The sequence below is a fragment of the Sceloporus undulatus genome, chromosome 4 (genome assembly GCF_019175285.1).
Source record: "Sceloporus undulatus isolate JIND9_A2432 ecotype Alabama chromosome 4, SceUnd_v1.1, whole genome shotgun sequence".
In the NCBI taxonomy this organism is placed as follows: domain Eukaryota; kingdom Metazoa; phylum Chordata; class Lepidosauria; order Squamata; family Phrynosomatidae; genus Sceloporus; species Sceloporus undulatus.
The window spans coordinates 30,375,876-30,391,119 of NC_056525.1; the positions used below are offsets into that span (position 1 = coordinate 30,375,876).

Here is a 15,244-nt window from a genome sequence, read left to right on the forward strand (position 1 = left end):
AAATTAGCTGCTGTATTCAATTTGTTTGTATATAGCAGAAATATTAATATTTTACTTTTCCATTGTTGAAATGGCTTCCACATCACTCAACATGTGTCATGGCCAGCCAAGAGCAGGTCTCGGAGGATTGAGGAGGAGGATGGAGTTCTTCCAGTGCAAGAGGTAATTGAGGCTACATTAGGTGTTAATCCTGCTCTGCCAGAAGCCAGCCCTGATCTCCCAGCCCCAGAGGAGGAGGCTCAGCCAGGTCCTAGTGCTGGTGGGATTCCTCTGGTGGTACAGCAGCCTAATGGTGACTCTGGGGAGGAACCAGGCTTGGAGGTTCCCTCCTTTAGGCAACGCAGGGCTGAAAGTGCTGGCAGACGCAGGTCCAGGAGGATTGCTGAGAGACAATTGGCAAACGAGCCTCAGCTGGCACCGAGGAGGGAGTCTCTTACTTTACCACCTGTGAGATGCTAACTCGGTGCCAGAGTTTATTGCATGATCCTTTGGTGTGATTGCTGCCTGCACTGGCTCCCTGTATCTTGACTCCTTGTTGCCTTGGCTCTTGACTTCGGAACAGACTGGACTCTGACTGACCTGACCCTGGACTGGACTAACTATCGTGATCCCTGTTGTCCTGGCTTTGGCTTTCGGTTTGCTCTTTCTCTCACTCCCTGCAAGGTTTGTGGACTATTTCCAGCTGCATAGCTAATTACCTTGTTGAGCCATCCTTATCAGCGTATGTTTGTGTGTGCTGGCCATAGTACAGGACAGAATAAACTCTGGCACCAAGTAGGAGATTCCCTCCTTGGTGCCAGCTGAGGCTTGTTTGCCAATTGTCTCTCAGCAATCCTCCTGGACCTGCATCTGCCAGCACTTTCAGCCCTGCGCTGCCTAAAGGAGGGAACCTCCAAGCCTGGTTCCTCCCCAGAGTCACCACTAGGCTGCTGTACCACCAGGGGAATCCCACCAGCACTAGGACCTGGCTGAGCCTCCTCCTCTGGGGCTGGGAGATCAGGGCTGGCTTCTGGCAGAGCAGGATTAACACCTGATGTAGCCTCAATTACCTCTTGCACTGGAGGAACCCCATCCTCCTCCTCATCCTCCGAGACCTGCTCTTGGCTGGCTGTGACAACATGGTGCTCAAATTCACACGTGAACACATCTAGAGGGGAGAAACTTCTAGCAGAACAATGCACACTATTAGAGGCCACCAACAGCTGACAAAAAACAATTGAAAAAGATGAGGTTAATACAGGACCATAACTCAGCAGGTAAAGTATGTGTCCAAAATTAATGACCTGTCAGTTGGAGGTAATGAAACAAGAGGGCTTGAGGAACTTGTCTAGGAAGTTAAGTCAAGATGTAACAAAGGTGAAAGCCCCCCTCAAATACTCCAAGCAGTTGCACCTTGTCACTTGGCATATGGAGAGGTGTGTTCTCCATAAATCTTAATGAATGGTTAGGTTCATGAGGAAAGAGATGGTTTCTTGGGCCCAAGCCATTTAAAAATTTAAAGCAGGGATGGGCAACTGCCATGAGTTGGGAGGCTTCCTTGACCCTCCAGGGGACCTAGTAGTACCACACCCCTGTCCTGCCTACACATGTATACATGGAAATGCTGGTTTCTTATGTGGTCACTGTCTGCTGTGAGTGTGAGGTCAGCTCCTTTGCTCCTGAGGCAAGTCCCATGAGGGTGTCAAACAGGAATGAGCTCAAAGTCATAGAGAAATATCACTTCCCTTTGGCTCCATGTCCTCTTGGTGATAGAGGTACAACTGCTTGGCAGTGGGAATAGGCCTTTGTCTTTGTACAATTCCCTTTGTACAGTACAATTCACTTTCTAGAAAGATTCCTCAAGCTTTCCTTTTCTTTCCCTTCAACTACCAATCCATTATTTTGGGGCACATGCTTGACCTGCTGATGTGCTTGACCCAGTAGTCATTTTGTATTTCACAAAGCAAGAATAATGTCATCTGAGAGGCTATTGCAGTCTAAGATGGTGACCATATAGGTAAGATACAAAGTCTTCTGAAAATTGATCCACAAGGTTGTTTTCCTTATTTAACTTTACCAGATAATATTTTTGAACCCCATTTTTATATTAAAAATCCTGCATATTAATAGCTTCAAATGTCATGACTAGATCTTATGGGTTTAAATTACAGAAGAGTAGATTTCAATTGACCATTTGTGGAAAACCTCTTAATTTGGCAATGGAACCAATTCTCAAGATGACTGTTAGGAGAGGTTTCCAGGTCAGCTGGAGTGGAGAGAATAGCATAGCCCATAGTTAAGCATGATGGAGATTGTAGTCGAACAACATTGAAAAGGCCATGAGTTTCCCATCTCTGAAGGAGAGGATAGATAGCTATCTGTTGGGGATATTCTGGTTCTGGATTTTCTGCATCAAATAAAGGGATGGACAAAGCCTCCTTTGAGTCACTCTAATAATTCAAAAACCATGATCAATAATAATAATAATAATAATAATAATAATAATAATAATAATAATAATATAATGATAAAATACTTATTTATATCCCACCTCTTCCCTTTTGGGGGATCGAGGCGGGTAACAACAGAGTTTAAAAGTACAAGTACAATATAATAAACAAAAAAATCCCCCACCCTCTATCCCACCCTCCCTAAAATACAAATTTATAAAATAAAATCATAGGTATTTGCAAGCATCACAGTCTATATTTCATCTCCTTGATTTTCTTCCACAGGCAAGGACAGGTGTGCTTATGAATCTGATGGGAGTCTTACTTCTGAGCCTGGCTATCAACACTTGGGGGATGAGTATCTTTCAGCTAGGCACTTATCCTGCTTGGGCCAACATCCATTCAAACAATGCAACTACACTTTTGGTAGATGTGCAGAACATCACCTTGAACTCATTATGAGTAAATTATTAACAAAACAACTTTATTTTGCAGAGAGGGGACAGCTCTCTCAAAATCTGAGCACTGAATTAAATCAAGAAAAAGTACAAAGTATGCACAGTGATGCACTGAGCTGTTGCTCACTCAGCCCAGGACTGTTCTTTTATGTTTGTTTTTATAAATATTGGTGAATATTCACTGGATAATCATTTTGTGTCTTGGAAGACTTTCTCCACCTGAGTGCAAAACCACAATCAAATCAGGTCTGGGTAGGTGTAGACTTTTGTTTTTCCAGCATTAATTGGAGTGTTTGCAGGTCTTCTTTTTTCATCTCTTCTCTTGTAGAAACAATGGGAACTGCTTTTCTATTTTCTCCCTGGAATCCACCATATAAACATAGAGTATGTGGCTACATGAATAAAGAAGCATCTCCCCATCTGAATGCAGAAGCACAGAGCAAGTGAAACAACATGTTGCCTTCTAGACCAGAAAACCATTTAAAACATTGCAGGTTCTATATTCTTCCCACAGGTGTACAAAGCAAAAAACTAAAAAAAGAGGTTTATTAGCCTATTTGTTCTGGGTGGTGCTAACTTGCTGCATCTTTTGCTTTTTAAAGTAGAAACAAGAAACCTTTGACCTTCTAGATGTTTTGGTCTTAGTCAACAGTCTGTCACTATTTGCCATGGTTGATAAGGCTGATGGGATAGCTTCCCCACTTCCTTTAGAAGGAGGAGCCTGGCGCACAGGCTGTGTTAATAAACCAAAGCATGCCTTGAAAGATGACTGAAGCTCCAGATTCTGAACACTTTTTGGAAACAGGTGGAAGATGTTTTATAGTCAGGAGAGAATAGGAATGCAGAAATGAAAGATATAATGATCAGATCAAGAAAGCATTTATCACTTTCTTGTCCTACTTAAAATTCACAGGCTACTTTTAAAAAGGAAGAAAAGACTCAGCAGGTATTAGGCAATGTAAACCAGTATAAGGAAGGATGGGGATTTGTTTGGAAAATGCAGCAGCTCAGAAACCAGTTTGGCTGAAAAATATATTTTCAGTGGCTAAATAGATAATTGATTTCTCAGATTATAGTGCCAAAAGTAGAAGTTGCTGAAGACTTGATGACATTTTATTTCATTTGGCATTCTTTTTCCTGTATGTTTTGCCATGTGAGCAACTAAATGGGGCAAAATATCAACGTATTAGATAATGTCAACACAATCTTTTTTCCCCCTCACAACTTTTCACATTTTTCTTTGCTGCTACAGAACTGATATGGCTGCATTTTGAAGGTCTCTCATTCATAAAGCCACCATAAAGTTGAAGCCAACTTGATGGCATGTAACAAGAACAAGTGAGAAAAAAAGGAAGACTGGGGAAACCCTTGAGGTTGGCTGTTAGTCAGAAATTTAGTTTCAGTTATCAGCGAAATAAGTTAACAAATCATATTAACCATGTACCTCTTGAGCAACATATAAAATTTTGAATGAGGATTTCAGGAAATGATGTTTAGACAATGGTTGACCATAGGAGGCAATGAGGACTCCTAACTTTTTTACAAGTAGCAGCAGCACCTTATGTGGGAAGAAAAGCCCTCTCAATTCGGACGCATCTTTAGCATACAGATTTCCAGCCAGTATATCAACAGAAAGCTGTACACAGCACTCTCATAATGAATGAAACAGAAAAATGCCTTCAACACATTTGTGTTTAATTGGAGGTATCCAGTTGTATTTGGTGGCTACCATGTCCATCAGCATTGCATCAATTCTGGTTTTGGTCCAGACTTCAAAAGAGTGATCCATGGGGGTGGATTGTACTCCTAGAAGGTTCTACATTTTAGACAGCTCCTTTAAAGTTCAGACTAAAAGCCATAATAGATTCACCACCCTACTGTCACCACCCCACTGGCAGTATGCTCTAAGGTTTCAACAGAAGCCTTTCTCATCCCTGTATTATATGTTTGTGAAACACTTTTCAAATCCCATGACTGCTTAATGGGGAACTCAGTTCTATCCTGTATTGCATGATAGTTTAGAAACACAATTTAGAAATGTTGACTAGTTTTGAACTTTTCAAATCTGATACTGACTTGGAAGCTGGTGGATAAAGTATTAAATAATAGTTCAACTCCTGCTCACAGCTAACTTACCAAGAAGTGGACACAGATGGCTCCAGGTTGTCTATCATTTACACTGAAAGCATCTACATTGTGGAGTTTATGAAGTGTGATACCACTTTAACTGCCATGAAATCTTGTTTTTGTAGTTTGGTGGGATATTTAGAATTTTCCTAGAGAGTTCTAATGCTGTTCTTCTGTGGCCCTTTCACACTATGAAATTATAGCACTCTGATTCTACTTTAACTACCATGGTTCCATCCTGTGGGATCTTGGTGTTTGTAGTTTGACGAGAGCTATAAATACTTCTTAAAATGCAAGTCCCATATTCCAGAGGATACAACTATGGCAGTTAAATTGGAATCGGTGTGCTATAATTTTGTAGTGTGAAAGATTCCTAGGAGAATGTTCTGGAATGCTCTAGCAAAGAATTCTGTGCATCCCATGTAAGGATTCTGTAGGATGGAACCATGGCAGTTAACATAGTAACTGCTATGAAGAGTGTGGATAATATTCACTGTAATCCAGACTTGATAAAATGAATGGGAATCATGCAGACCCTCAGATGTTGATGGACTACAAATTTCAGCAGTCCTAGCAAGAATAGCCAATGTTGAGGAGTGTTCAGAGTGGCAGTCCAATAGCATGTGGAAGGCCATAAGATTCATAGCTCTGCTTTATAACAAGAGTTGAAGTACTGCTCATGCTTCGCCACTGGCCATGTTGTCTGATCACAACTAGAATTCTGTATCATTTGAAGGGCCTCAGGCTCCTCATCTTGTATTATGCCATGCGTTATTTTAATCTACCCTGAATATACTTGATCTTCTCTAATTTTGAAAGCTAAGCAGAGTTGGGCCTGATTAGTGCTTGGATGGGAAATTGCCAGATGATATCAGGAATTTCCAGGGAGGGAAAGAAAACCTGTGTGAAAACCTGAAGAATCACTGCCAATTAGCATTGTTAATAGAGGACTAAATGCCTCAATAGTCAAACAGCTTCCTAGTTATATATATGTCAACAACCAACTTAAAGTTGCCTATTTATAATGATAGGGAAAGTATTTGTGAGACTGGGTGTGGAAACTGTCAATAGAGCTTGGAAATGGATTTTTTAAAAACTTTATTTACCAACCATCATATCCATGGCAATGCTGGCTAGGAAGCAGAATCTGTACATTAGAGTACAAAAAAGCAACTTTATTGCCAATCTCTGAGAAAGAAGTATGTTGGTGACATCAAAGTAGGGGCTAAGAGGTAACCTTCACAGCTGGCTTTTCCCATGTTCAAAAACATTGGAAGCATGTGTTTTTAGAGGTCTGGGACAGAATATGTTGAGGGATTCATTCGACAAGTCCCATCACTCTTTAAGTGTTACATTACTCTTCATTCTGAGTAGTCCAAGCAAGTCACTATGTCTTAACCATAAATAGAATAAGAATAATATTGATCTACCTTACAGGGCTATTGTGAGTATGAGTGATATAATGATTATAAAAATATATAGAGTATCAGAAAATGAAAAATAATTTCAGACAGTTCCTGGTGCTGACTGGACATTGGGGGCAGATGGTACAAACCTTTATCCCCACATCTTCATAAAAAAAATGTCTGGGCAGGATCTCCATCCTTATATTAACTATGAAACCTATTTTATATGTGGGTGTGGGTGAGCGCACAAATGTACACACATATACACACAGAGAGACACAGAATGCACAGATATGCCCACTGTTTGTCAGCCTGAACTACCATGCAACTTTGTTGTAAAGATTATGTAGAGTGAAGGAATGCTATATGCCCCCCTCCCTGTAAGCTCATTGAAAAGAAACTCAGCATATAAATACAACAAAATGACTACACATTTTTTGTTGTTGGGATTTGGGTGGGAGCAGTTAATCTTTGATCTCATTTTCTATAAAATTGATTATTGGATACTTTCAATGAAAGTGTTTGTAAATGGACAGTGATTCTAATCACCGCTGTAACCATCTATGTTGTATTATTCATGTATAAATAAGGCATGGATTTAGTTCCATGAAAGATGAATGATGAATTATAAACACATGACTCTGTGAGAATAGCTGTGGGAGGGGAGGGGGAACAAAAGAAGGATTCTTTCTGTAGCACAGAAGGTGAATTCAGTGCCTTTATAATCTTCTGTAACCTTGTCTTATTTGGAATCTGTTCATGGAGCATACCTGGTAAATACAACTATTGGATCCAATTTGATGTTTCTCTCTTTTTTTCCCCGGTTCCTTTCCCCCCACACCATTATTTATTGATTGATTTTTAACACTAACAATCTCATATACAATCAGAATCAAAATGATATACATTCAGAAAATGCAGACAATAAAGAAAAAGAAGGAAAAGAAAGAGAAGGAAAAAAAACATATAGATAAAACATAATAGGGTTCTGATCCCCCAATCTTAACTGTACTGTAATGAAAAGAAAAATTAAAATGATAGGGAAAAATGACATTATTCTACCATTACAAATCCAGATAAATAGTCTTACTAGAATTACTAAAGATCATAACCATGAATTATTACATCATTGGATTAGTACATAAACAGCTTTCGATCTTTCAAAAAGTCTTCCATTGTTTTATCCTTTAGGACCTACATTAGCTTGGTGATTTGTGCTAACTCAGTAACTTAACAATCCATTCCTTCATCATTGGTACTTCAGTCCCTTTCCAAGTTTGTGCAAACAATAACCTTGCAGCTATTATCATGTATCATTTAATCACAGTTTGTGTTGCTCTGAAAATGCTGTCAGATTGCATCATAGCTATGAGTGCAGCTAGAGGTCAGACTAGAAGCACTCACAATGCCCAAGCCCCATGACTATTGGAAATGAAAATATAAGGTATTTATTGGTCCTTATTTGCACTATTATATTCTACATGCATGAGTCACATGCGTCCTTTCTTGCACATCAGTTCTGCTGCTCAACTTCCAGACCTGGCCAGCTTCCATAAATTCCTTACTATAAAACAAGATGTTGAGGTTCACATACATTCCAGAAAGCAGTTTTGCCACTGAATGGAAATGCATCCCCATTGATAAACCTCAGTTGTAATTCTATTGCAAATTAGCTGGGCACAGTTTTGCTTGATGCAGAGCAATATGGAGGAAAACAAGCTCACTGTCTGATTTTGAGCAGTCAGACTGATTAAAAGCAGAGACTGAACTAGTTTGTTTTTTTAAATGTAGGACTGTAGTTCCTGCTTATTTGGTGAGCTTTTCATCTGTTGTTAACAGGGATCTTACACCTGCTGTTGCTCAGGTAGCATATGACAACCCACAGACTTTGTTGAAGAAATCCAGTTCAAGCACAAGATGAATGAAAACCTCATACTAGCTCAATCTAGCAAACACTGGTGCTGAAAGGTGTTGGTATCATTGCTTGGAAATGTTCACTCCCAGTCCATTACTACGTGGGTATTGTAGCAAGAGCAACCTTGCACAATGGAAATAATGTATATCATTTGTCTAAACCATCCCTGATACCGGTTATTATCAAAACTTTTTTAACTTCCAGTTGGGAATGTTGCATTTTTTTCTTAACACCCAGTGGGCCCAACAAAAGACCTATCTGAGTGTCCAGATAGTTACTCAGGTCCACAATAGTATTACATCCCTGGGGCGGGAAAGAGTATTTGAAGATGATTTATCTCCCTAAGTCATGGGTAGACAAAATTTGGCCTTTGGGCTGCAAGAAGCTCCCAAATTTGTTTTTCATACAACCTACTTCAGACTCCACAGGCATTTTTTTCTCTTCTAACAAGGCACTAATGAATTCCTGTCCTGGAATCTTCCAAAAGCTATTAATCACCTGTTAAATAGGGCAGAGTTTGCTGTTAGAACTATGATGGTGATATTCTGGTAAGACATCTGAATGTCTTTGGAATAGATGGATGAAATATGCTTTGATTGTTAAATTACAAACATGTAGATTTGGGTGTAGAGGCAATCTTGGTTGAATGCATGAGGAGTGGTGGGGAACAGGGCACTGATCCCCATTCATACATACACAAGAGTCAATTTCTTACCATGGTGTTGATGGATTGGCAAAGTGGTCCATTATTTGGTCATTGTGGAGGGTAGAAGAGAATACCAACCACCATACTGACACCCCCTCCTCCAAAGACATACACAGGTGTAAGATGGACCTATGCCTGTGTATGTCATGAACATGATGCCAACCTAGGTAAGTAAATAATATACAAAGTACAATAGATGGCAACACCAAAATCTCCATGTGTCAACACATTTTTCACCTTGTATCTTCAGACTAACAACCTGAATCCATCTATTTTTACTCAGTTACTTGTTAACACACAAAATGTTGATAACAGAAACATCCAGAGCTTTAGGAAGTTACTGAGGAGGGAAAGGAAGCAAATGACATGATTTTGTTCCTTCAGCACTGGGCTCTAGCCGGTGAAGGACCCTGAGTAATTGCAACAATTGAACCACTGATAATCCAGTCCTGTTTCTCTCTGAACTCCAATTTGATTCACTTCATCATATTTGCCGAGCAGCCCTGCAGTGGAATAACAACATTTGGCCACAGGGAGTCAGCAATGTTTCAGGCAGGTGGAAAATAAACTTTTGTTTCTAAATATTTCATTCACGTGCACGAGACATGCCAAAAAGCTGTGATCTTGTGTTAAATCAGGGAGGATTTATGCACAGTAGAGGAGGGCTACTGTTTGAAAATCAGTGTTTTTCCACACTCTGTCTTTCTGTAAAAATCCCCATGGGAAACCCTGATTACCATCTCCAAATTTCCTCAGCAATCTTCCATATAAACATTTTCCTTAGTCATCTGCTACACTGAGAATAAATTAATTCACATATATTGCATACATCTACCACAGAGTTTACTACTTTAACCTGCATGACTGATACCGTTTAGGGCATTTTTCTAGGGAAAATTCTATTCCTTGTTCATTTTTTTGGGGGGGGGGGTATCAAATATTTGTCTGTGGAATAGAATATTGTTCCATAATTAACAATGGAATAGTCTGGTCAGGGAGGTAAAGTGAGGCCCCAAGACTTGTGGCTAGGGTTCCTTACCCAGTACTCAGAGTAAGAAGGAAGAATCTCAGAAGGAGAGTGCTACCTTTAAAAGTGTCTCTCTGTGTGTGCATGTGCGTGTGTGTGTGTGTGTGAGAGAGAGAGGTCCAGCAAGAAGCCAGGCACACTCTGTACATGTTTAGAATTAGCTTTTTCATTACTAAGCTCTCATTGCTTAGTATCTACTGTGTATTCCACTTGTTTCAGGGTCTGCCTTCAAAATGAAGTCCTGAAGCCCAGCTATGTTAGAGCCTGCCTCTGACAAATCTCCTCTTATTTTTATTTGCCTTGAATGCAGTGTGAAGGGGGTGGGAAGAAAAGATCATTTATCTTCCAAACATTGTAAGGAAATTTGCTTTGAACAAGATGTTGTAGCAGGGCTGAGTATGTAAACAAATATAAATATCAATTTGTTGCCTAAAAACATACTTAATAAAGCTTAATAAAGTGTGAGTGATCTCTAATTAGCTTCTAATAAATGCAAGAGGCAGCATCACTTGAATTGACATCACAGAGCTGGGACACACATTTAATAAGAGAATTGATTTTATTGAGACAAAAGCTTAATACTTTATAGGCAGTTGTGTAAAACTGTATTAACGGAATACAATTCCATTAATATTAATATCTTCCTTATTAAGAGAGCAGTATCTAGTCATAATACTCTTCTACAGCTTGGCTCAAATTGTCTCCTTCCTGCATCAGTCAATAGGCCAAAAAAACAAAAACAAAAAAAAAAAGGAGTTAGGGCAATAAGAGTGCCTCCACACTACACAATTATACTTCCACTTTAACTGTCATGGTTTCATTCTATGGAATTCTGTGATTTGTAGTCTAGGAAGGAGTATTAGAATTCTTGGCCAAAGAGTTCTAGAGCCCAAACTGCAAACCCTAAAAGTCCATAGCATACAATATAATTATGTCGTGTCACAAGATCGCCAAAAGAGGACATAGATTTGGATTTAGATACAGAAAGGCAAACAACTGCTACCATTAAAGTGACATACATTTCATTTTATCATAGTAAGAAAGGCTGTCATCTTCATTTCTCTTGCAAACCCAAGCCTATCAAAATCAATTTCATCAGGGATCAATGTAAGGTAGTACATCTGAGCAGCGGGGAAAGATGCACAAATATGAAATGACAACAATACATGTCTCTAGGGATCTTGGTAGTCTACAAGCTGACATGAATTCATAGTGTAATGTGGAAGTAAACAACAACAACCTGGTACCATTCTAAGCTGCATCAACAAAAGTACATTGTCCAGATCAAAACAATGAAAACACAGAATATGTTGCATTAAAACATTCATGATCAAGAACATGATGGCAATCATCATCTAACTGACACAGGTAAGAATATGAGTACGTACCATGAAAGCAATAGTAAAATAATGATCATTTAGTACACCTCTGATAGATAATTTCTGAGGGTGTTCAACTATATTGAAGTCTTGGTTCTCCAGTTTTACCTGACTGTTTTGTGTGTGTGTGTGTATGTGGGGTGTGTGTTCAGTTCCCCTAGTCCAGTTTTTTAGGGTAGGGCTTGAACCAGCCCCTCATTTTTGGAGGCCATGTGTTCATCTGAAGTACTAGTTCTTGCAATCTCCTATACTTGAAGCAGCAACCAAACGTTACACACACACTCTTTATCTTTAGGAAAAAACCAATTGAGATTTAAGGAAAGATATTTTCAGACGCCCAGTTTAATCTTCTGGCAGTTTGTGCCTTACAAATTGCAGCAGCTTCCTCTTTTCTGTTGATACGTGGGTGTATGACTATGTGTTTTGAAAAAGACTAGATCTATCTTTAAATTACTTTGTGGCTGGAAACTCAGCCAGTTAGTGCAATCTCATCCCCATTACTCCACTCAGAAGACTCATGACTAGATTGCCTTTCTTGTTTTCAGCTCCTCTGTTTCTTTACTCTATTCCCTGCTCCACCTTTGTCTTGACAACTGACAATCTCCTTAAAAGGGGTTTGGCATGACACTAAGTGTCTTTTTGATTCAGATCTCGGAAGAGTTATTACAGCTCTCAGAACCCCCCAGACAGAATGTCCAGTGACTGTATTCCAAAAGAGTTCCCAAGCATCCTTCCTTTCTCTTCTTCCCTGTGATCTAATGTGAGGATTAGGTTTCATACTCAGAAATTTACAAAAAACATATCTATATAGCACTCTATAATCCATTTTCCATAATATCAGTAACAGTCTGAATCTCACTGGTCATTTCTTTATATCCCCCATACACTAACTTTTTCAATCAGCATTTTCTATTTGTTGATCCAAGACTGACATATTTCAATCTTCTTCCTCTAAGAAAATCAAATAATAAAACATCTGCTATATATTTTTCAAGATTGGACTTATTCCACCCTGATCATAACACATCATTTTAAAGTTGTTTTTATAATCTTATTTAAAAACAATCACAAGTGAATAAAAAGCTAGTCCCCAAATAAACTGAAAATGCCCTTTAAAATGTTTTGAAGTAATAAATATGGGCTACTTGTTCCAGCAAACAAGGAGGACATGGCAAGTTATTACACTGGCCATGTTCCTGAATGGGCAGATGGAACATAGAGATCCACACAGGTGGCACTTGTTCCATCTCTCCCCACCCTGATTCACAGTTGCCTGTGGGAGCCCTCCCAACAAAGTCACTTAGTGGCCATCAGAGAGCAGAAGGTGGCAGAGAAGTATCTGGTTGTCTCTCTATAGACAAATGATAAATGGCACAATGATACAGTCATATTCTGGGACCTACCATGGTCTTCTAGATTATCTTTCTTGTGTGCCAGGCTACAGGGATATAGTTGGATGCTTCTCAGCTACTCTGACAAAATTGCCATAGCAGGGAAATCCTTGAAGGTAACATGAGAGTTTCAAGGAAATTGAAGCTGCTGTGGCTTCCTCCCTCTGCAATGGTAAAAAAGGATACAGGCTAGGATGCCAGCCATTCATTTTTAAAAGTAAAATTGTTTCCAAAACAGTAATACATTATAATTCTGTTATTTATATTTTATATCCAAGCTTAGGTCAGGTAATATTTTGGGCAAGATTTAGAAGCTCACTGAGACAGTATAAATCTCCATCAGTATATATATGCTGACAGCAGGGAGGGCCAAGACTTATGCCTTGTCTCCACTTTCTCTCTAGTATGCCAAACCTGCCAGGGAGGTTATAGGCAATCAAGCATAGCATTGTAGTCCAGACCACTGACCATGTGAAGAACTGCACCCAGTTGCTCTTGCCCATCCAGTAGAGAAGGAACAACTTCTGTTAGTATACTTGACATACCCTGTGTTATATTCCATGCCAGTAAGCTCCCTGATTGTTTTATGGACTGAGGGACAATGATACTGCTCAGGCAGGTGCAGGATAGCTCCTTGTACAATGCCATTCAAAGTACGTGTATCAGTGTAACAAAGGGTTGTGATGGAAAATGTTACCAACAGGTTCTTAGCCATTTTCTTCAGTATAATTACTAGCTACAGGGGAATATGAATGGGAGAATGTTATTGCTCTCATGTCCTGCTTGTGGTCTTCCCAAAGCCATAGGGTTGCCTGCTGTGGTGGGTACAAAATGCTGAAGAAGATGGTCCCATATTTTGATCTGGCATAGCTCTCTTGCTACTCTCATAGCTTCTCACACTCTGTGAAGAGAGCCACAGCTGAATAGAAGTGGCAGCTAACCATAAACCTATCAAATGGTAAGCTTCCTCTTCTGTTTCTCACACCCCCACTCCCAATTTGAAAAACATAACCCTTTAAGGATCCTTTAAATGCAAAAGAGAGAATAATGCTGGAGCAATGAGCAATAGCAGAGGATGCACTCAAAAGAGGAAGAGAAAGAGGTCATTATTCTAGCCCATCTATTAGTTTCTGAGCCAAAATGAAATCAGCAATTTTGAAAGAAAAGAGTTTCCTAACGGGTAGTAATTGCATCAAGTAGCAACACTATATTGATAACTAATGCTGCCTGCTCATTCAGTACATATGCACTCCTTTCATGTGTTCTTGAGTCACTCATTTGGGGAATTTAGGTTAGCAGCTCTTAGCTCACAGATGGAACAAATATCTCAGCTAAATGCCCATAAAAGTAACATGTGGGGAAAAACAGCAATTCACTCCTAAGATGGATAGGGCATTTCTTGATTGTATGATGTTTTGCTCAGTCAGAACTACTTTTAAAATTCTAGTTATCTGACTTTGATCATATTGCAGATCGCCACCTTCATGCTTTCAAATCACCCACCCAGCTTTTGGGGTTTTGTACCCCTTTTGCTAGTCATAACATTCAATTAGACATTATGTCAATGGGCTCAGGAGTGTATTTGTTATGTAAACAGCAGGTAAGGAGATAACCAGAGGTGGGGTGTCCCCTAATTTTTCATGTTTTATTTTGCTTTTCTACCCTAACGTCTTCCTTGAGGTAGCTTGAAGGACATATAAACCTTTCATAACATGGAAGAATGAAATCTTTAATTCTTTTTCTGCCTGCCATGGTTCTGCATGTCCTCCAACCTACTATTTGTATTTGAGGGAAGCCTCTTTTGGCACTTATGGTGTGAGGTATGACAAATTTTCTAAAAACAACTGACAAATGTTACTTCTGAGTTCAGGTCAGGCCATATTTTGGCCTAGATTCAAAAGCACATGGGCAGAATAATGTTTTCTATTTATTTATTTGTAATATTTACACTCCATCCTTCAGCCAAAAAGGCTCCCAGAGTGGCTTACAAATCTTTATTATACTTTCCAGTCTTCAGGTTTGCAATCTAACTATGAGATAAGACATGCAAAGAAAAGGAGATTTCAATGGGGAGAGGGATTAAGTCCAGCAGATCCTGGCTGCTCTTATCTCCTTTAGAGATCAGGTCAAATGACAGTTGGAATGGAGTCAGGGCCTCTTCTTAGCAACTGGTAGTTAAAGTAGGACCAATGAGCTACAATTGTAGCATGGGAGCTCCTTGAGTGTTGAGCCCCATCCCACAAATGTTTTAACCTTCTGAAAAGAGAGGGTGTTTAAATTACTGGTAATTTTATCTGTCTTCTTCTGGAAAAGCTCTATAGGAGATATGGACAACTTCCATGCATGGATCCAGGGCACATTTTCTTCCCCCAATCCCCAAGGGGGCACTTACAGCTGCTATCCATT

The 15,244-nt window shown here is 39.5% G+C and overlaps 2 protein-coding genes across 3 annotated transcripts in view; one reads left to right on the forward strand and one right to left on the reverse strand.

The window, feature by feature from the left end:
• Window positions 1-7,194, forward strand: part of SLC13A3 (solute carrier family 13 member 3) — a 76,324-nt gene extending 69,130 nt beyond the window's left edge. The window contains exon 13 of the mRNA XM_042465932.1: window positions 2,715-7,194. Coding sequence (XP_042321866.1) covers window positions 2,715-2,891 — 177 coding nt within the window. The 3' untranslated portion in view covers window positions 2,892-7,194. The remainder of the gene's footprint in view (window positions 1-2,714) is intronic.
• The window catches only part of NCOA3 (nuclear receptor coactivator 3), a 1,019,275-nt gene that overhangs the window by 914,554 nt on the left and 89,477 nt on the right, over window positions 1-15,244 (reverse strand). The window lies entirely within an intron of this gene.